This window comes from Camelus ferus, chromosome 20, assembly GCF_009834535.1.
Source record: "Camelus ferus isolate YT-003-E chromosome 20, BCGSAC_Cfer_1.0, whole genome shotgun sequence".
NCBI classification, from domain to species: Eukaryota; Metazoa; Chordata; class Mammalia; order Artiodactyla; family Camelidae; genus Camelus; species Camelus ferus.
In genome coordinates this window covers 19,002,057-19,028,121 of record NC_045715.1, presented here as the reverse complement: position 1 = coordinate 19,028,121, position 26,065 = coordinate 19,002,057, and the positions used below count along the sequence as shown (strand labels likewise).

The 26,065-nt window shown below is 40.7% G+C and overlaps 2 protein-coding genes across 2 annotated transcripts; both read left to right on the top strand.

The window, feature by feature from the left end:
• The first annotated feature begins 428 nt into the window (after positions 1 to 428).
• LOC102517428 (olfactory receptor 2B11) lies at positions 429 to 1,364 on the top strand. The gene has a single exon (XM_006192023.2). It carries the CDS (start codon positions 429 to 431, stop codon positions 1,362 to 1,364), a length of 936 nt encoding a protein of 311 aa, XP_006192085.2.
• A 3,897-nt stretch (positions 1,365 to 5,261) lies between these two features.
• Positions 5,262 to 25,333, top strand: ZSCAN12 (zinc finger and SCAN domain containing 12). Its single transcript, XM_014565434.2, has 9 exons — positions 5,262 to 6,655; positions 7,125 to 7,610; positions 7,854 to 8,001; positions 8,354 to 8,966; positions 14,174 to 14,273; positions 15,843 to 16,286; positions 17,018 to 17,506; positions 19,690 to 19,834; positions 21,252 to 25,333. Exons 2-9 carry the CDS (start codon positions 7,236 to 7,238, stop codon positions 22,547 to 22,549), a joined length of 3,612 nt encoding a protein of 1,203 aa, XP_014420920.2. The 5' UTR covers positions 5,262 to 6,655; positions 7,125 to 7,235; the 3' UTR covers positions 22,550 to 25,333.
• The last annotated feature ends 732 nt before the right edge of the window (positions 25,334 to 26,065 follow it).

The following is a 26,065-nucleotide window of genomic DNA, read 5'->3' as shown; positions in this document are numbered from 1 at the left end:
TCCACTGACCTATCACATAGGGCTTTGATTTAGGGGGAAAAAAATGAAACCACTTTCTCTACTGCAAGGATGTTTCAAATGTGACTTTATAATATTAATTATAATTATAATATTCATTTGATGTTGTTATGATTTCTATTGAGGGTGTACCCCATCGCTCTCCCATAAATGTATATTCTTTTCCTGGTATCGTCAAAACTTCTGCCAACTCAATTTATTATTTTTTTAGGGGGGAGGTTACTGAGGTTTATTTGTTTATTTATTTTATTTTAATGGAGTCCTGGCTTCAATCCCCAGGACCTCATGCATGCTAAGCATACATTTTACCACTGGGCTATTCGTTACCCCCACACTCAGTTTTTTTTAACCACTCACCCTTATCTTCTTTGATTTTAGCAGGTGTCTCTCATCAAAATTCAATGAAACACATGAATGAAAGTTTTCCAGAGGATTTCATTCTCATGGGCTTTACCAAATATCCATGGTTGGATCTTCCTCTCTTCTTTGTCCTCCTAATCTCCTACATGTTCACACTCTTGGGAAACACTGCAATTATTCTGGTCTCTCAACTAGATTCCCAGCTCCAAAGTCCTATGTATTTCTTCCTCACAAACCTCTCCTTTTTGGACTTCTGTTTCAGCACCACGACTGTACCCCAAATGCTGTTCAACTTAGGGGGTCCCAACAAGAACATCACTTATGTAGGCTGTATGGTCCAGGCCTATGTATTTCACTGGCTAGGTTGTACGGAATGTGTCCTGCTTGGCACCATGGCCTTAGACCGCTATGTGGCTGTGTGTAAGCCTCTGACGTATTCTGTCATCATGAACCACAAGCTCTGCCTGCTACTCTCCAGCACTGCTTGGCTCATTGGTCTGGCCAATTCACTACTGCAGTCCACACTCACAGTCCAGCTGCCCTTGTGCGGGAACCAGGAACTGGATCACTTCTTTTGCGAGTTGCCTGGCCTGATTAAGATGGCTTGCGTGGACACCACAGTCAATGAGCTTACTTTAGCAGTGGTGGCCACCTTCCTCATAATGGGTCCCCTCTCCATGATTCTTGTCTCTTATGGTTACATTACCCAAGCTGTGTTTCGAATTCCTTCTGCCAATGGGAGACTTAAGGCCTTTAACACTTGTTCATCGCACTTTCTGGTGGTGTCTTTATTTTATGGGCCTGGCATCTACATCTATATGCAGCCCTCAGCGGATCACCCTCAAGACCTTATCAAAGCTCTGACGCTGTTTTACTGTGTTATTACTCCCATGGCCAATCCATTCATCTACACCCTGAGAAACAAGGATGTTAAAAGCGCTTTGAGGAGACTTCTGAGGAGGGCCATTTTGTCCAAGAGAATATGAGAAAATGATGCTTTTTTCTGAATGGGAAAGCCCAACAATAACCTGAAATATATCCTCCTTTAAATAGATGTTCCGTCAAAATCATGCTCAGAAGTCAAGGCAAGGAAACCTTTATCTGATGTGTTTACCAACACCACTTCTGACATCAGATGTGTTGGGTTTTTCTCCCACAACGACCAATTCTCTGAAACCATCTGAGTATCTGACAGTTTAATTCAATCCTAGAGTTAGCATAGACCCCATGGGTTAAGGGCTCAGTCCCACAAAACTGCCATTTCAGTTGCCAATGCCAAGTTCAGGCTGCTTGTACTTCTGATCAGCCAGCTATAAAGTCAAAGATTCCTACAATTCCCTCCTCAGGTTTGATAATTTGCTAGAATAGCCTACAAAACTCAAGAGAACATTTCACATACTTTTACCAATTTATTATAAAAAAAAAATACAACACAGGAACAGCCAAAAAGTAAGAGATACACAGGGCAAGATAGGACAGGGAGAGGCAGTGGGCGTTCATTCTCAGGGTGCCTCCTCTGCACCTCAGTGTGTTCTCCAAACAGAAAGCTCTTCAAACCTCATTGCTCAGTGGTTTTAATCAGATTCCATTACATAAGTATGATTAAGTCAATCATCAGCCATCGATATTTAATTCAATCTCCAGCTTCCTCCCCTCCCCAGAGTCAGGGGATGAGGCTGAAAGTTCCAACCCTCTAATCACATGGTCGGTTCCTCTGGTCACCTAGGAGCCCACCTAGAGTCACATTAGGATAAACTCAAGGATGAGTAAGAAAAGACACTCCTATCACTCAGGAAATTTCAAAGGTTTTAGAAGCTCTGTGCCAGGAACTGAGGACAAAGACCAAATATATATTTCCTATTACCACACTTTGCTTATGAAAATAAGCATCTCCATAAAAAACACCTAAAAGTTAGTTTGAACATTCTTTGCAACTTTTAATATAGTATCAGTGAAAAAATGCTAAAGGCATATGAAGTTCTGAAACAAATTTGAAAGGAATTACCATGAAAAGTGTCTTACTATGTTCGAACTTTAAAAATCTTAAAATATAATTATCAAACGTGTCTAAAATTTCCATTCATTAAAAATATAAAATTATTTTATTTATTTATTCTTAATGGATGCACTGGGGATTGAACTCAGGACCTTGTGCATACAAGGCATATGCTCTACCACTGAGCTATCCAACTCCCCTTATAAAATTACTTTGTGATTTCTTACATTTAATTATTTTAAGAACATCATATCAGAGGTACTTCACAACAAGATAAGGAAGCACTATTATTAATCAATGTTGATCCTATAGGATGTTTGTATGGTGAATAATTAATTTGGGTCTATACTTCATACTGGAAATTACAACAAATTAAATGTGAACCAAACAGTTAAAAATGTAAACAGTGTATTATTAAAAAATGAAATACTTTTCTGTCATAATTGTGGCAGAGAAAACATTTCTGACAATTGAATGTATGGAAAATAAGACCAAAACAATATGCATAGAAATGATAAAGATGTGTCGAACAAAATAAATATCAAAAGTAAAGCTGTTGTTTTAAAAAACAGCCAATATTATTGGTTTTTCTATATAAAATATACAAAGACTCAGCAGATATACATGTATAATACCCTGCAATCACTAAATAAGCAAAAGCTATATAGTAACAGATACTTTATGTATGGGGAAACATAGGCAATATATCATTACATGACAAAACTCAGTTTTACAAACAAGTTTTTTAAAATGCAGACAAAATTGTAAACTGACATAGGTTCCTGGCCAGGTTCATCCTATCCACGACTAAATCAAATTCAGAGAAAAATGCACACCCAGAACCCAGAGTTGAAAGTAACATAACATTTCTCAAGTGAATAGTTAAAGGTTTAGGCATTGTTTTTCTTCCTCAGTTTTTCTTCCTTTGCTTTATAAATGTGTGGTGATCATCCTACAGATTTTGGGGTTGTTTCCAGTGTAAAGCTATAAAAAACACTGTTAAGACCTATCTTTAACCTAAAAAAAAAAAAAACCCATCAATCTTTAGATGTAAATATATATGCACTTCTGGTGGCAATATAACCAGAAGTGAAAGTCTTGAGTCATAGAATATGCATATGTTAAACTTTGGTGGATATACCAAAGAGTTTCCCCAAAATGGTGTTGCCAATTTACACTATCATCCACAGTGTATGAAAATTCTGATTGCTCCATAATCCTTGCCAACATTTAGCACCATGAGTCCATTTTTAACAGGGATTTTAGCACTTGATTTGCAGTTCCATGAACACCTAATGGCCTATCATATTGGCAAAATTCAAAAGCCTGAAAACATACAGCTAGAGAGACTGTGTGAAAACAGGTACCATCTTGCATTGCTGTTGAAAGTGCAAAATGATACAACCTATACAAAGACACTTCTTTCTCCTCTCTTCATGTTCATTGCAGCATTATTTGTTAAAGTAAAATGTTGGAAATAATCTAAATATCCACTCCTAAAAGACTGATAGAAAAAATTATAGTACATCCACACAATGGAGTACTAGGACGCTGTAAAAAGGAAAGGGGGAATATTTCTATGAACAGATTTGGAATAATTTCCAGGTTATTCTATTAAGTGATAAAGCAAGGTGCAAAAGAGTATATATAATATGATAATTTATAGAGGTAAACAATTATTTTTGCCAAAAAAAAAAAGGAAGAAAGGGGAGGAATGAGAGGAAGTAGGAAGGAAAAGATAAGTTAAAAACTAATGAAAATGGAGCATGAGTCTATACGAGATAAAGGAGTTAAGGATGGAAGCAAAATTCTGAAAATGTCTTTTCATATAATTTTGGTTTTGAACTAAGTGTTTTAATTAGGAAAGCAAATCCCGAAACTGAATAAAACAGAAACAAATGATTAACAATATATCAAGTTTATAACATAACTACACAGAAAAAAGAATTCAGATAGGGTCTGTGTATGTCCTCTTAACATACCTCCTTAATGTGATATAATTCAAGAAAAAGCAAGCAAAGACATTTGGAACTGTGCATAGTAGGTGTGTTGTTAGTGATGCTGATATTTTAATTTTGAAATTTAAAAATATATATCGTAAAATAGAGCAAATAGAGTGAATATGTTGATGCTCTTGGGAACCAGGGTTTTCACTGTGGAGGAAAGGAAAATCAAATGTGCAATGGTGAAAAATGAAAACAAACAAAAATCTGTGGAGTCACGTTTGAATTGGAAATACTTCATAAAATCCCCATCATATGTATATCACATATATATTTCAGCCCTAAGGTTCACTGATACGGCCTAGAAGCAATGATTTATCCCAGCAGCAATGAGCTGATCTATTACTCAAAACCCAGATCTTGGTTTCTGGATACCATTCTCCATTAAAAGGAACCATAGCTTCATGGACCAATGGTGGATTCCAGGTCTAAGGCAGGAAAAGTATAAAAGGAGGCTGGAACGTATTGTGCGAGAAAGTAAAGTGCACAAAAACCGTTCCTTCGGAGGAAATGGCAACTGATAAATAATGAATGTGCTTTAGGTTCCGCATCTGCTAAATGAGGATAATTATACCTAACTCACAGGGTTGCTATGCAGAGTGAGTTAGTACGTGTAAATGAGTTACTGTGTGTAAAACACTGCTGTTACTCTATCAACCTCCTTGGACGAGAACAGCGCCTCACAACGCCCAGAAAGGGGATTCAGCGAGGCGACCACAGAGGTGCGAAAACCTCCGGGCTTACTAGAAAGAACGCGGCCGGAACCGCCGTTTCCGCGGAGAGCGGCCCGTGTGACGCACTTCCGGCCTTTGTAGTTTATCATTCTTGGGGCTGCGGTTGTCAAGGATTCAGAGGTGGCGCCACGGATGTCGGGTGAGCTTCGAAGCCGGGGCAACGCAGGGCCTTCGAGAGGTCCACGCTGTGCGCTGCGCCCCCGGAGTGGGTGTGGGGAGGAGACAGCGGGTCTTTTTGGCTAGAGCTTGACCGGACAGGCGAGGGGCAGAGGTGGCTGCCCCGGAACTGGAAGGGCCTTGATAACTGAAAGTCAGTGTCCTTGGCCCCCGCCCCGGTCCCCTTCGTCTCATCCTGAGCCCTTCCGCCACGCTGTCCTAGCACCTGTGCCCCTCTGAACTCTTCCCTCCGCATCTTAGGATAAGAGTAGTTTCGGGTATCCAGGATTGTTCTTATTTTCCCGCGTCTACCATTCAATACTGGGGACTTAACGAGCAAGTAGAGTTTTATAACATGCCACCGCCTCTCTTAGTCTGATTCACTCAAAAGTGTAAAGGCTCTTGCCATCCGTTAATTAAAAAAACAAAACAAACAAAACAACTGTTTAAATAGCACTTTAATGGACCCGGTTTCAATCCCCAGTACCTCCATCAAAACATAAATACGTGAATAAATCTATTCATGGCCCTCACTCAAAAAATACCCTTAAAAATAAATAAATAGCGTTTATGTGTCAGCCAGCACTGTTAAGAGCACTTTCCAAATATTAACTTATTTACTTGTCATAACTCAATGAGGTGGGCACTAATAGTATGTAACTTCTCCCTCGCACCCCCCCCCCCTTTTTTTTTAACGTCCAGGAAGAAAATGAGGTTAAGTATCTTATTACGGGTCTTGTAGCTGATAAAATGGTGCTTGGAAATCAGTAGGTCACATAATTATCTTTCCTTCAGAAAATTGCTGTCATTAACTATTACCCCGGTGAAGATTTAAGTGGTGGTAGACATTTGTCTCTTTGTTAGCACTCATTTTATTTTATATATAGTTGCCCACTCTCCATCCTAAAGGAGCCTCAAAGAGAAACAATTTCCAAGAAATTAAAGGGCAAGAAAGAACTAAGATTCTACCTGTTTTTAAAATATTAGAATTAATATTTCCTTTTTTTGATATCTATGTGCTGAGACCATTCCAGTTGACTATTTTCTGATTTATTGTTCAGATCACTAGGATATTCATTTAACCTTTCAATAGAATTTATAAGAAAAATAACAATAGTGGTAATGTATAATAGTTTAGAGTTTATCAAACTGCCAGCTTCTTTGTGCTCTTTATCTGAGACCTTATTTTATCTCTGTATCAACCTAGAAAAGTAGGCAAGGTTGGTTTTAGGATTCCTATTTTACAGAATAGACTAAGGCTCAAAATGTGAAGCCCAAGACTGGAGGGGGTACCTGGAGGACAAGTCTCAATCCCAGATCTCCCCACTCCAAACATAGATCTCTCTGCAACAGCTCACCTGATTGGAGGGACTCTGCCTCTCCCCCAGGTACATCTCTTTTGTTCCTCATTCTGTCTTTGTGTCTTCTTTACTTTCCCTTCTTCCTCCATTTTCTTTCCCTTTTCTCCTTGATTTCTAGTGTCATCTGTGACCACTTGGGCCTAAAGTGTTTATCTCCATGCAACTAAAAACTGCCTATGAATCTAATATCTTACCATTCAAATGGAAATGCAGTATATTCAAGCTGATTTATTTGAGCTGATTCATTCATGATAATCAAAATGGTCCCTTCCTTCAATAAAACTGGGGAAGGGGGCATTTTGTTTTTGTTTTTGTTTTTGTTTTCCCTCCTATATTACCTTCATCAGTATTTGCATTGTCCTTATCATTAATCGTGCATTCATGTTCTTCATTAGACAAAGCTCCTGATTTTGGTATAAATACTCCCATTGCCTACCAGCAGAAAAGATTTTCTACATTTTAATACCTTTTTTTTCCCCTGCAAATTATTTTTTAGATTTTGGGATTTCCAGAAGAAAAGATCACGGCAGGGATTATCAAGAATAGATCCTTTTTCTGAATACTTAAGCCTTAAGTGACCACAGCCTTGGCCCTTCAGACTCCGGAGATGCAGAAGGGACTTCTAGCAGTGAAAGTAAAAGAGGAAGAGGGGAACCATGCCTATAGGGAAGAATCTGGCCTGTCAAGAGAGAACCCTCACACCAGAGAGATCTTCCGTAGACGCTTCCGGCAATTCTGCTACCAGGAGACACCTGGGCCCCGAGAGGCTTTTCAAAGACTCCAGGAGCTCTGCCATCAGTGGCTGAGACCAGAGATGCACACCAAGGAGCAGATCCTGGAGCTGCTGGTGCTGGAGCAGTTCCTGACCATCCTTCCTGAGGAGCTCCAAGCCTGGGTGAGAGAGCACCGCCCAGTGAGTGGAGAAGAGGCAGTCACTGTGCTGGAGGATCTGGAGAGAGAGCTGGATGAACCAGGAGAGCAGGTGGGAAGGGGAGAGAGCAGGGGTGTGTACTTGTAGGATCGAGTGTAGGGTTTCAGTGCAATCAGAGGAAGAGGAGTAGAAGAATTTCTTTATGTCTGCCTCGATCTGTAATAGGCTCATAATCTCTCTGAGTTTTTTTCTTTGCCAGCTTCTTGGTCCTTCTTTTTCTATCCAGTGGTCCTCAGAAGACCTCTCAGTGTCTTCTCTGATATTTGGTTACCAACTGTCTTTAATTTTTACCAGGTCCCAACCAATGAGCATGAACAGGAAGAGCTTGGGAAGGAGAAAGCAACTCCAGGAGGTGCCCAGGAGTCATCAAGTGGCCAGCTCCAAACCATGGAGAAGCAGCCTCAGTGTAACTTGCAAGAGGTGTGCCGGGTTCAGGAGATCGGTGAGGATTAGAATTTCCTCCAGAAGCCTAACTCATCCCCTGAATGTTCATCAAGTCGGCACTTTTACTCAGTGTTTGCTATGTGCCAGGCACCATGTTGGGTACTGGAGATACAGTGATGAGCAGGGTAGACATGGTCTCTGCCCTCAGGAAGTTTACAGTCTGATGGGAGAGGCAGGCAGCAAACAAGCCAATACCATACAGGGCACCCTCTCCCTGAATAACTGTTTAGAGCGGGAAAGTAAACAGAAAGCATGGTTGCTTGTCCCCTTCCATCCACTCTCCCAACTAGTTTTCTTTTTTCTTTTTCCTTTGGAAACATAACATTTGTGTGATCCATTTATTATTTCAGATGATGAGGCTGGGGCTGGGAATGTGGAGTTAGCCCCAAAGAGGGAGCTGTTTAAAGAAATGAAATTGCTTGTGAAAGTACCTGAGAACCTGAATGGTGATATTATTCAAATGCCTGACTGTGAAGAGACCTGTGATCAGGAAGGCAGATTGGAAAGGCAACGGGTAAGCTCTTCAGTGGAGAGACCCTACGTCTGCTGTGAATGTGGGAAAAGTTTCACCCAGAATTCCATCCTCATCGAGCACCAGAGGACGCACACGGGCGAGAAGCCCTATGAGTGTGAGGAATGCGGGCGGGCCTTCAGCCAGCGGTCAGGCCTGTTCCAGCACCAGAGGCTCCACACCGGGGAGAAGCGCTACCAGTGCAATGTTTGCGGCAAAGCCTTTAGCCAGAACGCTGGGCTTTTCCATCACCTCAGGATCCACACTGGGGAGAAACCTTACCAGTGCAATCAGTGCAGTAAGAGCTTTAGTCGACGTTCTGTCCTCATTAAACATCAGAGAATTCACACTGGAGAGAGACCTTATGAATGTGAAGAATGTGGCAAGAACTTCGTTTACCATTGCAACCTCATTCAGCATCGGAAGGTCCACCCTATGGCTCAGTCCAGCTAGCTCCTGGGAACAGGTAGGGCACAATTTCTTGCCATTGGACCACTAGGCAAGGGAACAAGGGGCTTGGCTTTTTCTTTGTCCCTGAGAGAACAATACTGGTTTAATCCTCTAGTATCGGAAGCGCCAAGGAAAGCCTTTGAAAATGTCCTTATTTTTATGCAGAGAGAAGCATATCTTAAATACATCTATGAAATTCTCTTTGGCCAGTGACATCCATAACTTTGCGATATTGAATATTGTTGTGTGGACTGCATCAACATAGCCTCACACACATCTGTCCAAAAAGTTTTCTGGGTGTGCAGAAGGAAAACTCCTTCATCCTAGTTTTAAAAAGCTTTTTTTTTTAAAGCCTTTAAAATTATATGCAGCCTGAATACAAGATGTCAAAAGTTGTTTCCTGAGTATTTAAAAATTAATTTAAAAATAATTGCAGTAAAATCTGTAATGTAAACTGTTGGATTAGTTTCCACTCAGCTAAGATATGATAATTTGCTTTTTAACCTACAAAAGAGGGCAGATGGATCTTCCCATAAATATACAAAAGACTTCTCCCTATAGAGGTTTAGTAACTCAGCCTTCAGTTAGTAACCAAGGAATTGAAGCAGCCATATATTATTAGTAGCTCAGTGGCTAGTCATAACAAATATTGCTCATGATTTTAAATTTTTCAGAGACTAAAGACACTTAGCTGACATCTCACTTAAGATCTTTGTTATGAAAATATAAGCCTCCTTGTATTTTTCCTGACTTAGGAGCATTTTTGGGTCTTGCTTTTTTTCTTTATTTAACCTTTTGTTATGGAAAATTCCAAACACATACAAAAGTAGACAAAAAAGTATAATCAGTCTTCCATGTTGATAGCTTTTTATAACCTCCACACTTCTCAGCACTACCTATTGATTATTACCAAGGTTGTACATTAAAAAATTTCTTTCCCTTAACACTGATTGTTACCAAACTTTATACTAAGGCCAGGAGACAAAGAAATGGGAGAAACCCCTGGTGGTAACAATCAGGATTGGAATATCAAATACACAGCAGGTAACTTAAGGCTAACAGAAATACTATAAGGGACCTTACACAGGTACAGAATGACATGCCCTTATTTGACAGATACAGAAACAGAAGCTCTGGGAAGTAATTGCATGAGATCATACAGCTGGTTAATGGAGCTGGAACTAGAACCCTGTCTCCTAATTCCTAGTGCATTGCTCACTCTACCAAGCCGCTGGAAGCATTCTGTCACCATATAGAACTTACATTATTGAGGCATTTAGGGTCTGCTTTCTAGCTCAACAAACCTTCCTATCTGTATGTTTCAATAAATGCACCTCTTCTCTATTTAATTTACAGTGGCCTTTCAGAAAAGATTCCTCCCACTTATCTCTCATTTGAGGCTTGTTATTTATTTTTGTACTGAGTGATTATTTTTAACTTTAAAATTTAATTTTCTTAGAAGGACTTTTTTAAAAAGATAATTCATTCTTCAGTTGGTTCTAATATGAAAACAACATTAAAAAAAGTCCCTATCTTTCCCCTTATAGGTAGTCATTTACTAGTTTCTTATGTATCTTTTAGTGTTTCTTTGTGTAAATACAAGAAAATATAAATATCTAACCTTATTCCCGTGATTGCACAGAATGATGGCATACTATTTACACTCATCTACCCGTTGTTTTCATGAAATGATACAATCTAGAGATTTCTGTACTATAACAGAGTGCTTCCTCATGCTATTTACAAATGGATAATATTTCATTTGTTGGTGCTCCATAGTTTAACATACTCCTATAGATGAAAAACCACTACTTTAAAATGCTATATATTGTTTCATTCTTTTCAGTTTAGGCCAAGTCAAACTCTTTCTATTTAAAAGCTAACAACTTCCACATGAGCTAGGAAACAGGGTTTGGGCAACTAGAATTGCACACAATTCTTCATGGAGAAATGGAGAAGTGATGGGTGGTGTTTTTCAGTTTCATATATTTTGCGTTGTATATTCTTGGACCTAACATTTCAAACTGTTTGTGTCACTACTTGTGACTTTATCAACAATCTTGGAAGAAAAAAAAATCTTACATTTCTTCAAGGGCATGTTTTATTGTGTCTTGAGGTTAAATTATTTCCAAGAGAAATACATAGGTATTTTAGGATGAAGTTAAGGAAAATATAGTAGACATAAATTTGAAATAAAATCAACTTCTCAAATATATACTGCATATAGTGACATAATACATACACTATTATTTGTGAGTTCATAAGTATTTTAAATGCTTCTCCTATATGCTGAAGCAGCATGTTTGGATAATTCCATTATATCAGCTCTTAAAAGATTTACAATATGAACAGATCAGGATTTTAAAGGATGTATTTCTAATGGCTGAGTTGCAATTGAAGGTTGGATGTTTGGTTTGTTCTGTGCCTTTTGTGTGTGTGTGTGTGTGTGTGTTTTAACAGCTTAAAAATTCTTAATTTTCTCAACAACTGGTGAAACAGCAAGAAACAAAACTGTTATGTATGCCGTAGAGACAGATGTACTTCTTAGAATGCAGTGATGGATAACATGATTAAATGACTGACAGTTCACCAAACTAACTTTCCTTGTTTTCTGATACTAATTGTGCTAATTCTCTTATGCTAATTCTTGTATTTAAGATGCACATTTCTCATTCTGTGAGAAATAATATCTGACTTAACCTGTAGTCAATGTCATGCAGACCTTGGCTGCTTCTGTGATTATTCAAGTCTTCCTGGCCAGAGTTCTCAGTTGTCTCCCTTCTACATTTCTAAATTTCTCTCTATTCTCTCTTCTCTTTTTCCATCCTGGCTCCTTTTATTCCCCACCTGTGACATCTCTAGCTTTGACCTCCTTTCAGGTGTTCCCTGGACCAGTATCCATCCCTCCCTATCCCCTTGAAAAGTCCAATCTAAAAGAGCAGAGTAGTCAGTTTTATGGTTGAGGAGGTGTAAGAAATATTGATTCAAATCCAATTAAATAGCCTTATTGGTTCTTGAAGGATAGTCCAGCACCCCTGTGAGCACTTTTGAGACCGTGGACACTACATCAAGAAATGGCTAAGTATCTTGCAACTAAAACCTGCCTAGAGCTGTAGATAGAGCCCTGAAGTTTCTCTTTCACTGAAATTTTGAGCTGAAGGTATTTTGTATTTTGAAATGACTCCTGTTTTCTATAGCTGATAATACTTTTCCTTTAAAAAACATAATTATAATTGATAGTGGAAGATTGTTTCCAGTAAGACAAAAATGATCTCTGAAGTAATAAAAGTATATCTAAAGTCAAAATGATAAAATATGAAGTATTTTCTAAGGAAGAATTTTGAAATATAAATACCAATATACATGTGTCGTTGGTTCAATGTTGAGTTAGTAATTGAGAGAAAAGTAGATTCTCTGCAGAGGGAGATGGAGGATAGAGGAAAGTGTTTTTGGCAGAGGCAGCAGGATGAGGCAAGACCCCCATTTAAGATATGCTCAAGAGCCAGGAGTTTTCCAGTTTGGCAAGAGAAAAGTGAAACCCGTGTGGTTAAGTGCTTGTGGTTATCCTTCTGTTTTTTTTTAATCATGTTAAAAATTTTAAAAAACAAAACTATGAACAAAAATCATTGAGAATTGTATGTAGTTTCACAGACACGTAGACTTGGAGCCCTGAGACATATTTTAGGTATCTGCAAAAAAAAAAAAAAAAAAAAAGGGATGGAAAGAGAAAAAAGAAGAAGAAAATATGAGAACTTAAAAAGGAATTGGACAAAGGGCAAAATTAGATACTAAAACACTGGCTAACAATGGTGACCAAAGAGAAGGAAAAATAAAAAATAGATGCAGCGACAGCATTGCCAAGAAATGTGCTTCGTCTTCATAATGCTTACTAGAAAATTCCCATCTCTCGGTTGTTCCAAGTGTCTTAGGTACGGAGTATCTTAAGAAATGAAGATAGTCTCACTGCCTTCGCTCCTTACTCATTTTAGTACTTTCCATTAGAGGAGAACAGGGAGAACAGCACAATCTATTACTGTGTGAATTACTCTATGATGTTTTTAGTTCTCTTTGGACCCACATCCAGATTTCCATGCCAGCCACCTTAGCTTTATGAGGAAGACCCTGTTTCTCAATGTATACCTGTGTTAGAATCACCTGTGCTGTTTGAAGTGCAGTTGCCTGGGCCCCATCCCAGACCAACTAAATCAGTTTGAGGGCAAAGCCTGGGAATCTGCATTTAAATAGCATATCAGTGGTTCTCAGACATAAGGTAACAATATAACTTATTGCTCAGTCTGGAACAATTTTGAGAATGAAAGCAAGTGCCACTAATAATTACACCCAGACAACAGACACAAATTAGGATGTATGGTCTTCCTACTCGTGACCGAGGAGAAAGAAGAATCAGAAAGAATACAATGTTCTCTCATGAGAGCTAAGGCAAAATATGTTATGAAGGAGAGTACTGGCGTAGGTGTAGCCACCTATACCAAGGCAGCCACCACCCACCCACCTACCTGGATTGAAGTAATCCCCGTTAATGGATCTGCTGGATTTGGTTTTAAAAGTTGGGACAATATGTCTTTAAAAAAATAAAACAAAAGGACCCGCCCAAAAAACCCCACTGTTAATAGCTAGTTACCTAAGATAAACCTATTGAGATGAACCTCTTTCCTTAGGTGGGTGTTGATTATTGCTTCTGACTGGGGGAACTGAGTGAAGGTAACTGACAGTGTTGTAAGAGGAACCCTGAGAGCTGGAAACTTAGAGGGCCAGGTCCTAAGGGAACCTAGGGCTACACAACATCTGGTGAGAGTTGGGTGGAGAGATATGAGCCAGGCTCAGTGGCTGCTGGACACCGGAGGTTACGAGCCCTCGATCCACCTGCCTGAGTTAGGAAGAAGCCTCTGAGCATATGAAGGCGGACCAGGTGGGCTAGACCAACCACTGAGATGACAAGTCCTCCAAGTTTCCTAGAGAAGCGGCTGAGGAGCTGGCAAAGACGTGTTCGAGCATTGTGACATACTTCCGGTTCCTGGTGTGCGCTGTGGCCCAAATATCTATGGTTCCCGGCTCTGAGCGGGTGTAGGTGGGAACCTGGACCCTTCTCCCTACGTGGGATTCTCTGTACCTCTGCGGAGATCTCGGGACCCGCAGTTGGTGTTGTTGCCCCCTTTTCTTTGACTGGGCTTGAGTTTCTCTCCCTTAGCATACACAGATCCCTCAGGAATCGATTCCCTTTTCCCTGTCGGCGATTCCGGAAGTTTCGGAGATACAGAGAATTGAACAAAAACGCTGTACAGAGCTGGGTGGGCCCGGACCACCTGCTTCTCAGGTGGAGACAGATTTACCAGCGGGAGCTGCCTCTGGGGACCATGGGCTGCCAAATCCTTAGGGCTAAAAGATGGTTTCTTATAGATTTTCTCAATTTACCTGAGCAGTTTTTCAGTTTTCATTAAAGTACCTTCCAGTAATGGTCATGATACTACACATTTGTACCATAGAGGCTTTTAAAAAGTACTTTAACATAACATGAACTTCACAGTTCTGCAAAACAGAGGAAAGTGCTACGTGAAATGTCTACAGCTAAGAAACCAGATTCAGAACTTAGCACATTTTTCAAGCCAAACACGTGTTGGGTGCCAAATATGCACCAGGCTCTATGTCAAGGAAATGGGAATGAACCAGGTAGAAGAGGCACTCCCTACCTTATGGTGTCCAGAGGAGGACAGAGAAACAGTTACAATATAGTGTAATAAATGCCTTGAGGAAAATAAACTTAGTACATAAAAAGGCCTTGGAGGTGGAGAGTTAGTGATAGCCTCTCTGAGAAAGCAACAATAGAACTGTCTCTGTGAACTAAGTTGGATAGCAAAGAAGAATTGAACTAGGGGATAGATAGCGTCTGACAGATCACAAAATACTTTCAGAAAACTGCAAGTAGGCAAAGGTGGATGTGGTGGAGCTGGAGCAAAGACGAAAAGTAGATGGTACCTGGAATAATTGCTTTAGAAATTTTATGATTACATGTCAGTGGAAAAACACTGTACTAATCATTTAAGTTAAAGGTTTTTTACACTATTTAATAAGGACAGTAACAAGAAATTCTTTGAAGTTAGCTCTCAATGTTTTAAAACAACCTGCTTCAAGGAAGTCGTGTTATTCTTTTTTCGGCTTTTATTCTTCTTAGCAGGTTTTCTTTTAGGTGTGCCTTTTGGTTCATCTGAAGCTTTGGAAATGTCACTATTCTTCATGGCTATTCTTATTTTCCCATATGAACTTTATAATCAAATTGTCTAATTCTAGAACAGTATGTGTTGATACTTTTATTATAAAAGATTGATTTCTTGAAGTCTTCTTAGCCAAGACTCAGTCGTTTTAGCATATAGTTACTTGTCTAAGTATACACTTGGCCTTTCAGGTTTTCCCCATACAGGTTTTGCGTATTTCTTCCTAAGCTTATTCCCAATTATTCTCTGTTTGTTTTTGTTTTTGCTATTGTAAATTCGATATTCTGTTCCGTTATCTCTTGTAACTGTTTATCACTGGTTATTTGCGTATAACCATTGATTTTAGTGTGTTAATTTTACAGCTTACTACTTTACTAAATGACCTTTTAGTTTTCCTGTTGACTTCTGTGGGTTTTCAGGTATATAATATCATCAGCACATAAAAGAGAACCGTAGAAGGTGAAAACGCAGGCAGAAACCACCAGGTGAAAAAGCAGGCAGAAACCACCAGACCCCTGAGAAGTCTGTGTAGAAAAGGTCCCTTCTTGAGTCGGGAAGGACCTGGGGAGAACATCCCTTTGAGGCACCTTGAGCATCCAAGGGGCAGAGACCGAAATAAAAGAGTGAAAAGGCATGGGATTTCCCTAGCTCAGATCGGTTCGGCAAGCCTCGACCAGCCATCAGGTGGGGGGAAGTGGGGATACTAGCCGGCTGAAGAGGAGCAGAAGGAGAAAGCGATTCCTGAGACTCCTCAGTGCTCCTCTCGCGTGGGCGCGCGGGGGAACTACGGAATCGCGAGGCCCTCCCGCCCTCTTCCTGGAGCTGCGGCGGAAGTGCCCCCAGCTAGCAGTTCCCCGCACTTCGCGGCCGCTTCCGGCCTTTGTGGGTCGCTCTTGCTGGGTTCCGGTTCCGAGGCGGTTCGAGGCATTAGCCCTGGCCGGGGGACGGGAACCTGTGTTGGCCTCTGGGGCGGCGGGTGAGCAAGCCTGTGCTCCAGACGCGGCGGGCGGGGACTACGGCGTCCTCGTGGCCTGGGCCCCTGGAGCCCGGCCCGGGCTGCAGCGGGGCGGCCTCCGGTCCTCCCTTGCCCAGGTGGGTCCGCGAGAAGCTCCCTAACCCAGAGGTAACTCCCACCCCTCGGAGAGTGGGTCGGAGCCCGGGGATGAGGGAGAGACCTGGCTGTGCGCCCCACACCTCCCGGGCTTGCCTCGCTCCGTGTACCCTTCTTGGGTTCTGCGCCTTCTGACATTTCTGGTGCCTCCTGGGTCACGGACGCAGACCTGCATCCCAAGGCCTCGTTCCTCGGCCTGCCTTACTTTAGACTTAGAATCACAGAACGTGAGGATAGAAGAGGGCCTTAAAGACCAACGTCTCCAGCCTTTTTGTTGGTAAATGAAGAATGAGAAGCGGAGAGATTAAGTCCCTGAGGTAATAAATTCATATGACTTTGCTGCTTTCATGACTTCATGATTTCCACCAGACATCCGGGCATTTAAAAAGCAACTAGTCAAGGATGTCTCAACTTTTTATTATTATTTGTTTGCTCTGAATGTTGGTTTATTCCATGTAATATTCTAGGACTAACTGGAAACGTTTCCTACCAAGTCGTACTCTTCCTTCTCTAAGTCCTGAACAACTTAGCACCTATTACTTAATCTTTCTCTTTAAACGAGTCTATTCGAAAGTCTTTTTAATCAAAGTATTTCTCTGAGTATAGTAAATTAACCTGGAGGCGGCTTTCAAAGCACAGATTTAAATTCTTAGATTTTTGCGATTTTTGTTTATGGTGTAGTTTGTGTTAATAATGATGGCTTCTTCCTCAGGTCCACCCAGGAAGAAACTTTGCACAGGAGATCTTGCTTGAAGCGTTGATAAGCTTTTGCACAGCTATGATGGCATCTACTTGGGCTACCCAGGCCCACAAGGACCAGGATGAACTTTTGGAAGTAAAGGAGGAGGTGGAGGTGGGGGAGGAGCACAAGTATACCGCCAGACACGATCGGAACCTGCAAAAGCACAGCACCCATAGCAGCAGGGAGATATTCCGGCAGTACTTCAGGCAGTTCTGCTACCAGGAAACATCTGGACCCCGGGAGGCTTTGAGCCGACTCCGGGAACTTTGCCATCAGTGGCTGAGACCAGAGACCCACACCAAAGAGCAGATTCTGGAGCTGCTGGTGCTGGAGCAGTTCCTGACCATCCTGCCTGAGGAGCTCCAAGCCTGGGTCCAGGAACAGCATCCGGAGAGTGGGGAAGAGGTGGTGACTGTGCTGGAGGATTTAGAGAGAGAGTTGGATGAGCCCGGATATCAGGTGAGGACAAAGATTGATTTCTGTTTGAGAAAAGATGAATTATGGATTTCTAGGCCAGAGGGAGATCCAACATTATTTCACAAAATGTATTCTTGACACTTCCATGTGTCAGAAAGGGGCCTGAGTGTCACAGAACATTGGTTAATGTAGTCCTAACTTACTTATATCTTTTCTATGGAAAGATCATGTTTTTCTGTATTAAGCTACAAAATTCTGTTTGATGAAATGCTGACTGGAAACATTAGAAACAGAAGACTTCTAGGACAGAGAGACTGTGTTAGAGAGATGATGGTAACGGGGTGGGCAGCAGCCTCTTGAAAGGGGCATCACTTCTGTTGCACAATATAAATAATTAAGAAATAAGATTTTGCAGATACATTCACTGCCTTCTCTCCATTAAAGGATTAAAAGATGGAGAAATCAAAGTCACCATCTCAGAGGAATGAGATATAGGAGCAGAGTGGAAAGTTAGGAGGAGGGGCAGGGCGGGGGCATGTTTCTTTGAGCAGTTGATAGCCCAGTTAGATTGGAAAGGTGAGTGGTGAATAGAAGAGTTGAGAACAGAGAGTCTAAGACCTCGAATGTCTACCTCTGGAGTTTAGATTCTGTTCTGTAGGGCAGAAGTTCCTAACCCATTCTCTCTGAGTCTAAATGAGTTTTACTAACCCCAAATATAAAAGAACCAAAATATGTAGGACTTTTCTGTTTTGTTTTGTTTCAACATTGATAAAAGACAGTGATTCTCAACCAGTGACAATTTTGTGCCCCAGAGGGCATTTTGCAATATCATGGCACATTTTTGGTTGTCCTAACGGCAAGAGGTACTACTGGCATCTAGTAGCTAAAGGGCAGGAATGCTGCTAGATAACTTATAGCGCAAAGAAAGTCTTGTACAACAAAAAATTGTCTGACCAGCATGTTGATAGAACCAAGGCTAGGAAAGCTTGATATAAAGAGTATAAGACAGTGAAGTAATAATACAGGAAATATAATCTAGCACTGGGGTACAAAGACTGAAGAGGGAGGGAACATATGGCAAAAGATCTAAGTTTGAAATAGTGTCATGAAAGTGTGACTACCAAGGACGAGGTATGTCTTAGGTGAGAATTAATTGGAAATGATGACAGAGGTAGAAAGAAGGAAGAAAGAATGGAGGACTCTACTGAGCAGTCTGTTCTTCGCTAAGCACTAGGGATTTAAAGCTTGAAAGACTTGCATAATGGAGACCCTCCTAACGGAGTTCAGGATCATACGGGGAAGGTGGTTTAGGAAAAGTCCATTCCTAAAGCAGATATTTATTGACTACCTGTTGTTTACTAGGCACTGGGAATGCAGCAGTGAACAAAGTACAGAGGGTTGCTGCTTTTATGTTGATAGATTTTAGCTTACTGAGGGGAGACAGAAAACAAAAAATCAACAACAGAGGAAAGCAGAAAGGGACAGGATTGAAGACAAAAGTAGCAATACGAGCCTTGAAAAAGAAAAGACACCTTTCTCTAAGGCAGAAAGGGCGGGGAAGAGTATGAGATTGGAGATAGATAACATGAAGGGGAGATGATTTTTTTGAGATGGCTGTAATCTTCGATAAATAGAAAATAAGATCATCTTCCCAGAAAGAAGTGGGATGGGGAGCTCAGAAGAGCAGAATCTAGTAGGAACAGGTTTTGGGGGGAACTTGGAAGAGATTTTTCTCCTTTTCCTTCTCCTTTTCTTTCTCCTTTCTCCTCCTACCCTCTTTCTCCTTTGTTCCCCTCTGCCTTCATAATTTCTCCATTATTTCCTGGTACTGATCCTCTTTCCATTCCTTCTTCCTCCCTTCGGTTTTCTTTCTCCCTGAGTTCTTTTCCCCTCCTTTCTGCTTCTTTTTACCTTCTTGTCTTTCTCTTTTCTTTTTTCTTTCTTTCTTTTCTCCATTATTCTGAACACAGACAAAGAAGTGGCGCAACCAACACACTTTAGCTGTTAAGAATAGGGGAAATGACTTCCACCTGGGGAAGGGACTGTTTCCCAGAGGAGGTGACATTTCTCCTGGCCTTGAAGAATGAGTAGGATTATGGCAGGCGGATATCTGGAAAGAAGTTTATTTCTGGTTTCAGAGAGCTGGGTGCCACTGCTGTGAATAGCATCCTCTTTTGTTTAATGTCAGCAGAGCAAGTATGTCAGCTGCATCTCATTTACCCCAGGTCTCAGCCCACACTGAGGAACAGGAAATGTTCTTGCAGGAGATGGCACCGCTCGGAACAGGACAAGAACTCAGGATGTCCCTGCCGTCCAAGAAAGCCCAGCTAAAGTGTGAATCTCCAGAACTCGAAGCCCAGCAGGAGAAAGGTAAAGAAGAAAGACCTTGGGAGGAAGGGGAAGGCAGGGCTAACACGGGACACCAGGGCTCTTGTGTACTTCGTGCTGCTTCTGATCAGTAAAGTCAGCAAAGTCTCTCTAGGAATCTGATGGCTTATGCAGACTCTGGCAGCCTGATTTGTCCTGCTTCAACTTTTTTTCTCTTTGTATTAATATTTTTCTCAATCCTGGCTGTATTTTACTTGAGATCACTTAATTTAGTCTTTCTGTTAGTTATTTTCCTTTATACTGACCTCCCTGCTATTTTTAGCCTTTATCCTTCCAGACAACACCAGTATCTCCTGCCTCCTTCAGTATATAAACCTTTGCTCCATGATGTCTGCATCTGATTCTCTGATGATTCAGGGAAAAGATATATATATGTGTGTGTGTATGTACTTTTATACAGAGGAGTAATAAAGCAAATGTGGCAGAATGTTTATAGTTGGTGAAGGGGTGAAAGACTCAGTACCTTTCTTATTTCTACTTTCTCTATTTTTTTCTTTTGATTTGTCTAAATAGGTGAAAATTCACATGGTTCAAAAACAATAATTTAAAGTTATTTAGTGGAAAGTTTTCATTCCATTCAATTTCCCTAGCCATTTGGTCTCCTTACCCTTATTCTGAAATACGTTGTCACTGTCGTTAGTTTCTTGTATGTCCCTCTAGAGATTTTTTTATGCACATATTTACATTTTTCATGTTCAAATATATTTTCCTCTCTTTATCACTAAGATTGTAGAACCTTGCATTTTTCTTTATTTCTTAACAGCTGCTTAATATTAAGACGTATGGATATACCACAGTTAACTTATCCATTCCCCTGCTGATGACATTTAAATTGGCCCCAGGCTTTCACTATAACAAATAGTGCCATGAGAAATAACCATATGTGTGAGTATATCTGTAGCATAAATTCCTCTGTGTGGAATCACTAGGTCAGAGGTAATATATATTTGTAATTCTGATATAGTCAAATTACCCTCTATAAAGCTTGGATCAGTCTACACTCCCACTGGCAGTATGTGATACCCATTTTGTGAACAGAGTGTTATATTTATGCTGATGGCAAATCTGATAGGTGAAATTATACTCAATATTGTTTAAATTTGCCTTTCCTTTATTGTGAGGCAGATCATCCTTTCTTGTGTTAAGAGCTATTGCAGTTCTTTTCCTGGAAACCATCCATTTTTTCTTTGCCCAGTTTTCTATTGGGTGATTGGTCTTTTCCATGACAATTTTTGGAGTGCTTTGTATATTAGTCTATTCTGTATTCTAAAGCCATTTTATAGTCATACAGGAATTCTAGGTTCTTATGTAATTTTTCATTTGAATAATTTTATGTTACCTAATGAAGTTGCTGTTTGGTCTCACAAGAAACTAGTTAACATTTATGATCCATTTTTAGTTTCAGGTATTGAGACTGGAAATGAGTACAGGAATTTAACTCTAAAGCAAGAAGTTTCTGAAGAAATGAAACCATGTGGGAATATATCTGGCAAATTTGAAAATGAAATGCCTCAGTCTGCTAGGTATGAAAAAACTTATGAACCTGAAGGAAAACCAGAAGAGCCTTCTGGATACTCCAGGAAAGATATACAACCTACATGTGATGAAAATGGAGTAAGTCTGACTGAGAACTCAGACCTTACTGAACACCAGAGAACCTGTCCAGGAGAAAAACCTTATGAATGTGATGACTGTGGAAAAGCTTTTAGTCAGTACGCATGCCTCACGGAACATCAGAGGATCCATACTGGGGACAGGCCCTACAAGTGTGAAGAATGTGGAAAAACTTTCCGTGGGAGAACTGTGCTTATTCGACACAAAATAATACACACTGGAGAGAAACCATATAAATGTAACGAGTGTGGCAAAGCCTTTGGCCGGTGGTCAGCTCTTAATCAACATCAGAGACTTCACACAGGAGAGAAACACTACCACTGTAATGACTGTGGCAAAGCCTTTAGCCAGAAAGCAGGCCTCTTTCACCACCTCAAGATCCACACAAGAGACAAACCTTATCATTGTACTCAGTGTAATAAAAGTTTTAGTCGGCGTTCAATTCTTACCCAGCATCAAGGCGTTCATACTGGGGCAAAGCCCTATGAGTGCAACGAGTGTGGAAAAGCCTTTGTTTATAACTCCTCCCTTGTTTCGCATCAGGAGATCCACCACAAAGAAAAATGCTATCAGTGTCAGGAATGTGGGAAATCCTTCAGTCAGAGCGGCCTCATTCAGCATCAGAGAATCCACACTGGGGAGAAATCCTACAAATGTGACGTCTGTGGGAAAGCCTTTATTCAGAGGACAAGTCTTACAGAACATCAGCGAATTCACACTGGAGAGAGACCCTGTAAATGTGATAAGTGTGGGAAGGCTTTCACCCAAAGATCAGTCCTCACAGAGCATCAGAGGATCCACACCGGAGAGAGGCCCTACAAGTGCGATGAGTGCGGGAATGCCTTCCGAGGAATCACCAGCCTCATTCAGCATCAGAGAATCCACACTGGGGAGAAACCCTACCAATGTGATGAATGTGGCAAAGCCTTCAGACAGAGGTCAGATCTTAGTAAACACCAGAGAATCCATAATAGAGGTGGTCCCTATAAATGTAAAGAGTGTGGGGAGTCGTTTAGGCAGAACTCAGCTCTCACTCAACACCAGACCATCCACAAAGGAGAAAAATCTGTTTCTGTGTCATGACTACAGGGAAGCTATCTCACAGAGTGCAGGCTAGAGAGAAACATCAGCTTTGAAATGATTTAGGACGAAACATTAGTCACTTTCTATAAGGAACACTCACATATTTTACAAAGAATCCACTATGTGTGGCCCGTTTTATTAGGTGCTGTGGAGAACAAGAAACATAACACCAGATTCTTTTTCTCGAGTTTACAACCTAGTGTGGGATATATGAGATCTACTTGTTTAGTTAAATATATAAGTACAGGGCAGTAGAACTGATGCTCAAAGTAGTGCAGAATTAAGCTGGCACTTGGAAAACAGTAAGTGCTGTAAATTGTGATGTGTGTATGTATGTAGTTAGGGGAGGGGTGCTAGTGCTCTGCCCTGTTTTACTCTTAACTTCCCTTTTTTCCTATAGTTACCACTGTGTTCTGAATTTCCTAATAATTTATCTTGAGAACTGGTTTACAATTGTTTAGTTTGTATACCGTCTTGAATACATAAAAGAGCCAAAGATTAGTGATTCTTCCTCTTGGGGTGTCAGAAAAAAACAAATCAACCAACAGCTGGTTGACATCACCCCTTGTATTACTGAGTAAACAGTTCTGTTTTTTATGGGAACCTATGATGATGATTGTAGTGGATAATAGGCAAGCCACAAAGAAGTACACAAAGCTCCTGGTCTGTTTATCTTTTTACCCACAAAAATCAACTTGATTTCTACTGAGATGTCCTTTTATTTCTTCCCTTTCTACTTTTGGACGGCAAATACCACAATTTCTAGGACTACCTTCCCACCCCAGAGAACTTCAGTCCCCTCACCTCCCCTCACCTCTAGCTGGTCAGTGGGTTTGAAGTGGTGAGACAGTGACGAAAGAGGAAGGGGAGAAAAAAGAAGGGTAATCACCACTCTTTAACTACTCCTAACTACCCTTCTGCCGAGCCCTGTCTTCACCCCATTCTCTCCCCACTCCTGTAATGTACTCTACCCCCATTTCCCTAGTGCCCTGTGTGTTGCCCCTCTGTCCATAATCCCTATATAGGACAGAAGAATGTCATCACTGGCTTGGAACTAGAAGAGTCCCTAGTCCTAGAAAAAGACGTATTTTTCTAAGTTGTGAATACATTTTCCCATAAATATGATAATGGTACTAGTATCAATAATTAAATAATCATTAAAACTAATAATAAACGACTAACAATTTAGGCATGTTATATGTCAAATTGGCTTTTAGGATCAGAATTTACATTGACTGTGGGAAAACATTCTGAGTTCACAACATAGGAAAGCAAATGAACAATTGAGAAACAACTCATTCACAAGTTGAGGACTGTTTATTGGGGCTTTTTCATAAGACCATCATTGGCACACACAAAGCATTGAGGCAGCTGGGATTGGAAACCAATTTTTTTAATTTATTATTTTTTAATGGAGGTACTGGGGATTGAACCCAGGACCTTGTGCATGCTAAGCACGTGCTCTGTTGCTGAGCTATACCCACCTCCCCCGGAAACCTGATTTTTTACATCCCAAAACAAATAAGGATCCCAGAATTGATCCTCATACCTCTGTAGCTATATGAGGCCTACTCCCTACCTACACTTACCCTGTCTTGACTTTCTCTCTCTCGTGCAAACTCTTCTTTGAAGAGTTAGTGACAGGAACCTTTATGAGCATCTTTACCAAACTTATGCTGTCCATACTTGTCATCTAATCTGAGTTCACAAACATGTTTTCCAGACTGAAATTACTCTTCATAGTAATGTCAGAGCCTCTCTTTAATCTGACTGCTCAGTGGAAAGCAATCCTTACTTTAAACGTGCTGTCTACTCAGTGCTGTTACTTGCAGTCTCTCCAGTTCATCTTGTGCTTGACATGTTCTCTCAGTGCACACATGTTCCTCCACTTGCCTCTAACTATTAAGTAATATAAAAGAACCATAAGCAAAGACCCAGAACAACAGAATATGCCTATTATATAGAAGAATACACTTCATAACTTATTTAAAAATAAATGTGAGTGTTTTGTTTCAGTTGTTTCATGTGCTTAAATACAGTTGTAGTACCAAAAAAAAAAAAAAAAAAAAAAGGTGGAGTGGCATAAGATTCCCAGGTAGGCATCAAAGGGAATCAGACTAGTCCAAGATAAGGAGAAGATACAAAGTTTCTAATTGGAACTAAATTGGCAACTCAGAAGTTGAAGGGCCTGAGGGGCAAGTGGATGACATAACATGTTAGATATGGAATTGCAGAAAGCAGTGAACAGAATGCCTTGTGCTGAAGTTGAGAGTACATCTTTATGTATAAAAGGTAGATATCCTATCGACAATGACAGGATCTAGGAAATCAAGGTCCCCTGAAGCAGCTCACCTATGTGGATTTTGAAATCAACAACAGGAGGCAGGATGGAAAGAAAATATAAAAGTGAAGCAAGTCCACAGTAGAGGTAATGGCAGCCAATAGTAGTAACACAACAGCCAGAGAGAGCAACTGTTGTAAACTCAAATGAATCATGAAGCAGCAGCTTAGAATTCTAGTGACATTAAGGATGAGAATAAGATCAACTAGCTTCTCTTTTCTAATTCAAGGTAAACAATATATTGAGTGTTTAAGGCAAAAAGCACCTGCAGAGGTTGGGGGAGAATCAGATTTCTAAGGGAATGGTAAGTGAAGTGAGCTTAAACATGGGCTTCGATGAAAAAGTAACCTGACAATCACAAAAGGGTTCCAGAGAGTGTAACAGAAGGGAACTCTGAAGGGAAGGAAGATGGTCTCCTTCTCAAAAAAAAAAAAAAAAAAAAAGTATGAAGGAGTTGCTGGGATTTGAGGTATGAGATAAAACCGATGAGGAAAGAGAAAAATTGAGCAGGGCTCTGGGATTGAGAAATCTCATCTGCATGGTGAAGATGGAGGTGGAGAGCGCTCAGATGCAAGCACTTAGAAAAGCCCTGCACTCCTGTACTCAGAACAGAAGTAGCTTCCTTCATTAATATCCAGTGATTATTGATTATACGGTGTTATAAAGTCATTATTGTTGTTATAAAGTCATTGTTGTTGGCCATCTTTAGGATTAGAGAAAAGGATTATTAACGGTATCTCACCATTTCATCCCTGATAAAGCAGGCAATTTAGGAACTCTACAACTTGCTGTAGTTGAACCCTAGCTGAGTGACTTTGGGCAAGAGATTGAAGACCTTGTGCTTCAGTTTCCTCATCATGTAAAATATCGATAATAATACCTACCTCGTTGGGCGGTTAAATGGATAAATGGGTTTTATATTAAGTGCTTAGAAAAGTGCTTTATAACCGTTTGCTATTGTTTTATTACTGTGGGTTCTCAAATGCACTGGCTCTAGATGCTTCAGCCTCAGGCCAGAAGTTACCTGTAACCTTGCTGCAGGTTTCCCGGGACCGCTGCCTGGCTGCCGCTGGGATTAAAGCGCCCGCTCACCTCTACCTTTACTTTCTTACCTTGGGAACTGATGAACAGTGGCCGGCAGGGGACAAACATCGCCTAAACTGGCAAGGAAAGCT

Bases quoted from the DNA above. Each gene is read 5' to 3' on its own strand.
- LOC102517428 (XM_006192023.2), top strand. From the start codon at position 429: ATGAATGAAAGTTTTCCAGAGGATTTCATTCTCATGGGCTTTACCAAA.
- ZSCAN12 (XM_014565434.2), top strand. From the start codon at position 7,236: ATGCAGAAGGGACTTCTAGCAGTGAAAGTAAAAGAGGAAGAGGGGAAC. The intron at 8,967-14,173 runs GCTCCTGGGAAC...TCTCTCCCTTAG, and splicing joins CCTATGGCTCAGTCCAGCTA to CATACACAGATCCCTCAGGA. The intron at 17,507-19,689 runs GTGAGGACAAAG...CATTTACCCCAG, and splicing joins TGGATGAGCCCGGATATCAG to GTCTCAGCCCACACTGAGGA.